Source organism: Bison bison, unplaced genomic scaffold (genome assembly GCF_000754665.1).
Source record: "Bison bison bison isolate TAMUID 2011002044 unplaced genomic scaffold, Bison_UMD1.0 scf7180017864145, whole genome shotgun sequence".
NCBI lineage: Eukaryota > Metazoa > Chordata > Mammalia > Artiodactyla > Bovidae > Bison > Bison bison.
The window spans coordinates 3,333,872-3,342,595 of NW_011494717.1; the positions used below are offsets into that span (position 1 = coordinate 3,333,872).

Sequence of the window (8,724 nt, forward strand, 5' to 3'; positions counted from 1 at the left end):
CCTCCCCGGGTAAACTTTATGGACAATTTATTGCATGCGCTGTTTTCTACAGTACATCCTTTATAAGAAAACACAGCCTTTTGTGTTTCTCTGGAAACTCTATAATCACAGCATGAGTTATGTCTCCACAATTAGACTAGGTTAAGCTCATGTTTCATCTGCCTTTTCTCTTTTCACCACTATTCCTGCAAGGGCAGGAACACTTGAAAGCAGATCCTTAATGAGAAAGTGATAGAGCTGAGGAAGCTGCAAGAAGCTACATTAACTGTAAAATGCATGGGACTAGTTCTTTCCCAACAGATATGTGAACACAAGCCAAAAAAGAGAGAGAAATTCAAAACAAATGTGCTCAACAACTATCTTCAAATATGCACAGGAAAAATTAAACAGTACATGCAGAATGGATGTGGAGCAAACGAACAAAAACTGAAAGGAAAGATCTCTAAGTTAACAAATCGAAGGACTCAGAAATGGATCTTTTCTTTCCTATGTTTACAGAATGGTGTATTTGCCAGGGTTCCCCAGAGAAACAGACTCCAAACATTTATTATAGGGATTGGCTCACACACTGAGAGAGGCTAAGAGATCCCACACCACATGCTACCTGCAAGCTGGAAACCAGGAAAGTGAGTTGTATAGTTCAGTCCGAGTTCAAAAACCTGAGAACCAGGGGAATAGGTGAAGCCGAAGGCTTGAGATCTGGAACTACAAGGTCACAGGGCAGGAAAAGATGGCTGTCTCAACTCTAGGAGAGAAAAAGAATCTGCCCTTCCTGGAGTTTTTGCTCTATTTGTGCCCTCAATAGACTGGATGATGCCTGCCCACCATGGTCAGGGCAGATCTTTTTTACTCAGTCCAGTTCAAATGCTGATTTTCTCTGGTCCTCACAGACATACTCAGAAATGTTTTACTAACTATCTGACTACCCTTTAGACCAATAAGGCTGACATGTAAAACTAACCATCACAAATAATAATGCTATTATTATTTCAAACATGCAAGCACACTTTCAAAAATGGTTTTAAAGCTTTTGAAACACTTGGAACAACTAATAACCAAAAATTACACTTCATATCAGTTTGTTACATTTTATTTGACAAGACCAAGTTACTTCCTACACCAGGAAATGTATTCGGTATTTTAATTTATATATATGCCTACATATCCACATGCTTGACAGTACATCACACAAGTGAAATACTAACTGGGATAGTGGTGGGGTGGGCAGCCTCTGACTTGGCCCCCAGTGACCCTCGCCTTTTAATATTCATGCTTTAGTATACTCCACTCCCCTTGAGTTTGGGCTGGATTTAGTAATCTGTTTCTAACAAAGAGAATACTGTAAAAGTAGTGAGGTATCATTTCTGTAATTAAAGTTATGGTCTGTGACTTCCATCTTGCCAGCAGACTCTTTCTCTGGCTCTTCTCCCAGACTTGCTCTGATGGGGCAAGTTAGAGAGGCCCACATTCTAATGAACTGAGGGTGGCCTCTACCCAACTGCCAGTGGTGAACCGAGGCTCTCAGTCCAACAAACTTGAAGGAGTAAACTGAGGCAGATTCTCCTCAATTCAGTTCTTCACATGAGACCACGGCCCTGGAAGACACTTTGATTACAGTCTCGTGAGAGACCCTGAACCAGAGGATCCAGCCAAGTTATGACCAGATCCACAGAAACTGGGAGAGAATAAATGTGTAGTGCTTTATACTGTTAAGTTCTGAGCTGAGATTACTAACACAGTAGTTAACCTAATGACTGAGCCAGTGCTTCCAGTTATCTCCACTATGATAATTATAGCTAATACTTACATAAAACTTTTAAGTTCTAGGTATCATTCTTTATATGAAAGAAAGTGAAAGTGAAGTTGCTCAGTCGTGTCTGACTCTTTGCTACTTCATGGACTGTAGCCTACTAGGCTCCTCCGTCCATGGGATTTTCCAGGCAAGAGTACTGGAATGGGTTGCCATTTCCTTCTCCAGGGGATCTTCCCAGCCCAGGGATCTAACCTGGGTCTCCTGCATTGTAGGCAGACACTTTTACCATCTGAGCCACCATTCTTTATATAATTTCTCACAAAAGTCCATTGAAGAACACATTACTATCCCCCTTTTACAGATGAGGAAACAAAGGTACAGGGAGACTCAGTAACTTGCGCAAGGTCACACAAGCAAAGTACGACAGCAACTGTCTGAACCTAGGTGTCTTGTTTCCAGAGCAAGGAGTTGTAGCAACCGTGCAAAGAGAACTGCTAAGGGCTCGGACTGGATATTATGAAAACAGTAGCCTCATAAAATGGCACCAGAGGAGCTTCAGAGGCATAACAGAGATGAGAAGCCATGCTAAATGCTAAAAAAAAAAAAAAAAAAAGGGGCGGGGGGGAAGCCTGCTTTCTGATTGAAATGCCTTATCTAGGGGGGGAAAATAGAGTAGAAGCAATACAGTAAATGGAATGTGATCTAGAATTGATTGAATTCACACTTAAGATGAAATACATACTTTCTTATACCCAATGTGAGAAATTAACAGCCCCATTTGGTATGAAACACCATACCCCAGGCGGTTACAGTTGTAATTTTCCCAATGGCAATCATAAGTAAGAAGTTAAGTGTGTTAAGCCGGTGGGAAAAGGAGCAAATTTCTAGTGAGCACTGAGACTAAAGGAGATCAGTCCTGGGTGTTCATTGGAAGGACTGATGTTGAAGCTGAAACTCCAATCCTTTGGCCACCTGATGCAAAGAGCTGACTCATTTGAAAAGACCCTGTTGCTGGGAAGATTGAAAGCAGGAGGAGAAGGGGATGACAGAGGATGAGATGGTTGGATGGCATCACCGACTCAATGGACATGGGTTTGGGTGGACTCCGGCAGTTAGTGATGGACAGGGAGGCCTGGCGTGCTGCCGTTCATGGGGTTGCAAAGAGTCGGACACCACCGAGTGACTGAACTGAACTGAACTGAGACACCACTGAGGATGTTTTATCACATGGAGTGAAAATCTCCCAGGCTAGGGAGGTCCCAGGAAAGAATCATTCCTGTCTTGCCTTCAGATTACCAGGTTAAATAGCACTCCTTCATGCTCCCACACACTCTCTATTCACATAAGACAGTAGGTACCACACCTATGGGTTAGTCTGTGTTTTCCATTAGGCTTCAGGCTCTCTTGGCCTCACAGACTATTTTATTCACTGGGATGTCATCAAAATGCAGCATGAGGCCTGTTACATGGCAAGTGCTGAATATGTGAGTTTGTTGAATGAGGAAATAATTTATGTTGTGAATCGCATTTAATGCATCATTTCAATGGTATATGTCAGTAAAGGTATGAGGTTTTGTTTTGTTTCGAAGTGTTTTATAGTTCGCTAGCTTTCCTGGCACTTTAAACAGGTCTTTATGTCTCCAGTGTCTCACTTATTATCTGGTGCATAGTGGCACGCAGTAAGTATTTATGAATGAGTATCTCAAAAAGGCTGCCAAGCTACAAAGCAGATAAGGATGCAGACTTAGGACTAAATAACGATCTAGTGTTCCTTAAGCATAGCTGTTTTCCTGTCAACAAGGATGATGATAAATCTTCCTCCTTTTGAGAGGAGATATGAGAATTTACTGGACATGAATCTGAGCAAACTCCAGGAGATAGTAAAAGACAGGGAAGCCTGGTGTGTTGCAGTCCATGGGGTCGCAAAGAGTCGAACACGACTTAGTGACTAAACAAGAGCAAAAATGAATACTTATACAATTCTCTTCCTAGACAAGATTCTTGCCTCAGTCTTAGTTGGTGACTGCCTTTAAATAATCCTTTATGAACAACAGCAGGTTATATGTAACTTAAAAACTCCAGGTCACCCTAGTTTAACAGACATTTGCTCAACTAAAATATTATAAATTAACTATCTGTTGTTCAGCTGTTCAGTTATGTCCGACTCTTTGCAACCCCATGGACTGCAGCACACCAGGCTTCCCTGTCCTTCACTGTTTCCTGGAGTTTGCTCAAACTCATGTCCACTGAGTCAGTGATCCCATCTCAACCATCTCATCCTCATCCAAGTCATCTCATCCTCACCCCCTTTTCCTCCTGCCCTCAGTCTTTCCCAACATCAGGGTCTTTTCCAATGAGTCGGCTCTTTGCATCAGGTGGCCAAAGTATTTGAGCTTCAGCTTCTGTCTTTTCAATGAATATTCAGGTTGATTTCCTTTAGGATTGACTGATTTGATCTCCCTGCAGTCCATGAGACTCTCAAGTCTCTCCAGCACCACGATTCGAAACCATCAATCCTTCGGCATTCTTTATGATCCAACTCACATTTGTACATGACTACTGGAAAAACCATAGCTTTGACTATATGAACCTTTGTCAGCAAAGTTATGTCTCTGCCTTTTAATATGCTGTCTAGGTTTGTCACAGTTTACCTTCCAAGGAGCAAGTGTCTTTTAATTTCATGGCCGCAGTCACCATCTTCAGTGATTCTGGAGCTCAAGGAAATAAAATCTGTCACTGTTTCCACTTTTCCCCCTTTTACTTGCCACAAAGTCATGGGACCAGATGCCATGATCTTAGTTTTATGAATTTACTACGCTTTAATTTTTTAAAACACAGGCATTTAGTCAGAAAATTCCTACCTCGTTCAGCATTATTTTTGAAACACGGTGGGAAAGGTATGAACATACATTCAACACAGGCCCACAGTACTACAGAGATAGGGTAAAGGTAGCCACCAAGGATCCCTCTCTGTGTTCTACTTATCAATTAAAGAAGAGACAAAAGTGCAAAGGACATTTGAGAGGACTTGTGCAAGCGCACAATAAGTACCGACAGTCACCTTTGGAGGCATACTTACTGGGAGCTCAGGTGCGTGCTTCAGAATCTCAAGGGAAAAATAGGAGCCTATGGAATGGCCAATGACCACAAGCTTCATTTCCTTTGGCACTTGAGTTCTCAGGAAAGCTAATTTGTGTTCTACTTGAACACGGACTCCATAGATGTCCTTAATTTCTTCAGCATTTGGATCTAAAAGGAAATATGTAAGTACTCTTTATTCAGTAAATGAAAGCAATCATTTCACCAGGGAAAATATCTTAATGAAAAAAAAAGAAAAAACAATACCAATAGTAGTAGCTATCATTTATTGAAAGCCTACCATGTGCAAGCCACAATGTTGGTGTTTTACTTAAATTGTATCTATCAATCTTCACAACAACCCTGGAAAGGAATATTCTTATCCTCATTTTATAGAAGAAAATACCAAAGCTCAGATGTTAGGAAATAGATTGGCAGTTACACAGCTATGAAATGGGATCAGTGAGATTCAAAAGCAGGTCTCTGTCCTTGAAGCCCATGACTCTCAATTATTCCCTGAACTGTTGTAGTTTAGGCCAATGGTTTTCAAATTTTAGCATGCGTCAGGATCCTCTGGAAGACTTGTTAAAACACGAATTGCTAGGCCCCATCACCAGACTCTGATTCAGTGGGTCTGGGCTGGAGCTGGAAATTTTGCATTTCTAAATTTCCAGAAAATGCTGATACTGCTGGTCCCAGGACCACACATTGAAAACCACTGGTTAGGCTCAGTTATATGACTAGTAGACAGCCAAGAAAATCTATGACACTGCTTTGATAATCTTTGTTTGTTTAGAGAAATCAAGACTGAAACATTTAAGTAGAAATGTTTCAAACTGTTCCTTTTAACCAGCACAGTCCTGACCCAAAACATTCTTTCTTCCTTTCACAAGGAAGAGGGGTCTTCTATTCTTCAAGATCTAATCAAAATTTTATCTAGCTAATTTTTAGGAAAAGTGAATGAGCCTTCCTTTGTGTTTAACTCGTATCCCCTTCTTATTTAGCATTTTATTATACTTGTATAACTGTCTTTTCATTTCCTCCTTTAGACGATGAGCTCCTTGAAGGCAAGGTCCATCTTTCATTTCTGTGTCCTCTGTGAATAGCACCCAGTAAATATCATTGTTGAATGAAAATATGAACTGACTAGACAACCTCAGAGCATGCTGCCAGCTCTGATACTCTATGAACAGAGAAAACTTCAATAGGTTTTCCCTATGAACATGTAATTGAGGGCAGGAGGAGAAGGGGACGACAGAGGATGAAATGGTTGGATGGCATCAGCGACTCAATGGACATGAATTTGGGTAAACTCCGGGAGTTGGTGATGGACAGGGAGGCCTGGCGTGCTGCAGTCCATGGGGTCACAAAGAGTTGGGCACGACTGAGTGACCGAACTGAACTGAACTGAACTGAATGAACATGTATCAGGGTTTTAACCTCAATGACAGGGTGTAGACTATTTCAAAATTTCACAAGGTAGTCAATAGCTTTCTAAAATTTGAATCATTGGAATACTAAAGTTCTTGCCTTCATGACTCCTATAAGGTACTGATGCAAACTATAATATAAGTATCTAAAACTCATTTTGAAGAACTGCTCTTCAGTTTCATCTGTACATGCTGGTTTTTCTTCCTTCAGTGCTCAGCGCCCACTTAATCTAGTTAACTCCTTTTTATCCCTCAAACTCTCAACCAGTGTTACATCCTCTGAGAAGCCTTTTTATGGTTCAGTCCATGAGGAGTAAAGTAGCCCTCCTTCTTTCAGTTTCCGCAACATCCCATGTCTGTCTCACCTCATGATTCCTAACTTACTACTGCTGTACTATTCATGTCTTGCTTATCTTTTTCTACAATGCCTGGCATACAGTTACTGAAAAGCCTTTTGCTGGATCAGTGAGGCTTAGTTCCCTATTTCAGCGGTACTATGGAAATAGGCGATTTCCCCGGTGACCCGAGTTCTGCTCTGATCCTTCTTTCCAGGTCAGTCTAGAATTCATTCTCCATTTAACAAGGAAGTTCAACATAAAACAGAATTGGGAAGAGACAGAATTCGATTTTCATAGGGCCTCTGATGTCTCCAAATCCAAATTTTGATTTAGTTAATATTCTATTTGAGTTCTTTACACTCACTATGCTCATAAATTTTCTCTGATCACTCTACCCAGGAGTGATCACATTGTTCCGATACCCCAAAACAAATACCTATAATATGTGCGATCCAAGTTCTTTATTTTTCAAAATAGACAACTTTTGAAAATGTTGAAGTTGTCCTTTCATTGGGACAGTATAGTATAGTACAAAGATCAGGAGCACCAGAGACAAGATAAATCTGGTTCTAAATTCCAGCTAAGCCCCTCACTAAGTGACTCATGCAAATCCTTCAACCTCTGGCTGAAGTCTCTTTACATATAAACAGGAGATAGCAGTTTTAGCCTCTGAGGAATGTTGCTTGCATAACACTTTAAAGTACAGAGGAAGGGTCTGGCATAAACTATTTCAGAAATGAAACTTACAATTGCTATCATTCCAATTCCTGTCATTTAAGGCCTCCCTCAAATAGACACCAAAAACATTTACATGGTTAGAGCAAAGAGAAAGAAAATGAGCTAAATATAATATACATTTAAAAACTTCATTGATCCTAGAAATAAGGCTCTATAACATATTTAAGGATGCCGCTGCTGCTGCTAAGTCGCATCAGTCGTGTCCGACTCTAGGCGACCCCATAGACGGCAGCCCACCAGGCTCCCCCATCCCTGGGATTCTCCAGGCAAGAACACTGGAGTGGGTTGCCATTTCCTTCTCCAATGCAGGAAAGTGAAAAGTGAAAGTGAAGTCACTCAGTCGTGTCCAACTCTTAGCGACCCCATGGACTGCAGCCTACCAGGCTCCTCTGTCCATGGGATCTTCCAGGCAAGAGTACTGGAGTGGGTTGCCATTGCCTTCTCTGTATTTAAGGATGATTATAATTCAAATCATTACTGAAATGAATATTTCAGTAATGATCAGAGGTAAGTCTGTCTTTAACTCTGGGAATTGCTCAGTAGATTGGCAAGATAAACACACCATTTAGTGTTTTCTGAAGTAATGAGATTAATGGGGAAAGTACTTTGTATAAATAAACAATCAATAATAAAAAATTTCAATGTGCCCTCTGGATATTACTTTACTAGCAAAAACTAAAAGCTAAAAGAGTATCTATATACTTGACTGTATACTTTCTCTATTACTAATATACTCTGAAAAAATTCCAGGAATCATTAGCTTACTCTCCATAAAACACTGCAAAAAAATCACATTCCAATTGTATCAAAAATCAGGATAACATGGAAATGATTTATAGCATTCTTATTATATGGAAAATGTCCTCCAAGTTACAGTCAACTAAGTATATTTGGAACAAACTGTTTCTAAACTGAAGATTGCCTGAATTAATGGATGGGATCACTCACCTACAGCCAGACATCCTGGAATGCGAAGTCAAGTGGGCCTTAGGAAGCATCATTATGAACAAAGCTAGTGGAAGTGATGGAATTCCAGTTGAGCTATTTCAAATCCTAAAAGATGATGCTGTGAATGTGCTGCACTCAATATGCCAGCAAATTTGCAAAACTCAGCAGCGGCCACAGAACTGGAAAAGGTCAGTTTTCATTCCAATCCCAAAGAAAGGCAATGCCAGAGAATGCTCAAACTACTGCACAACTGCACTCATCTCACATGCTAGCAAACTAATGCTCAAAATACTCTAAGGAAGGCTTCAACAGTATGTGAACCATGAACTTCCAGATGTTCAGCTGGGTTTAGAAAAGGCAGAGGAACCAGAGATCAGATTGCCAACATCCGCTGGGTCATTGAAAAAGCAACAGAGTTCCAGAAAAGCATCTCTTTCTG

The 8,724-nt window shown here is 40.7% G+C and overlaps 1 protein-coding gene and 1 pseudogene across 1 annotated transcript in view; one reads left to right on the top strand and one right to left on the bottom strand.

Annotated features, from left to right (window-relative positions):
• The window catches only part of LOC104989017 (chromosome unknown open reading frame, human C2orf43), an 89,083-nt gene that overhangs the window by 53,680 nt on the left and 26,679 nt on the right, over positions 1–8,724 (bottom strand). The window contains exon 4 of the mRNA XM_010840536.1: positions 4,833–5,002. Within this exon, the coding sequence (XP_010838838.1) occupies positions 4,833–5,002 (170 nt within the window). The remainder of the gene's footprint in view (positions 1–4,832; positions 5,003–8,724) is intronic.
• LOC104989107 overlaps positions 6,758–8,724 on the top strand; it is a 10,213-nt pseudogene continuing 8,246 nt past the window's right edge.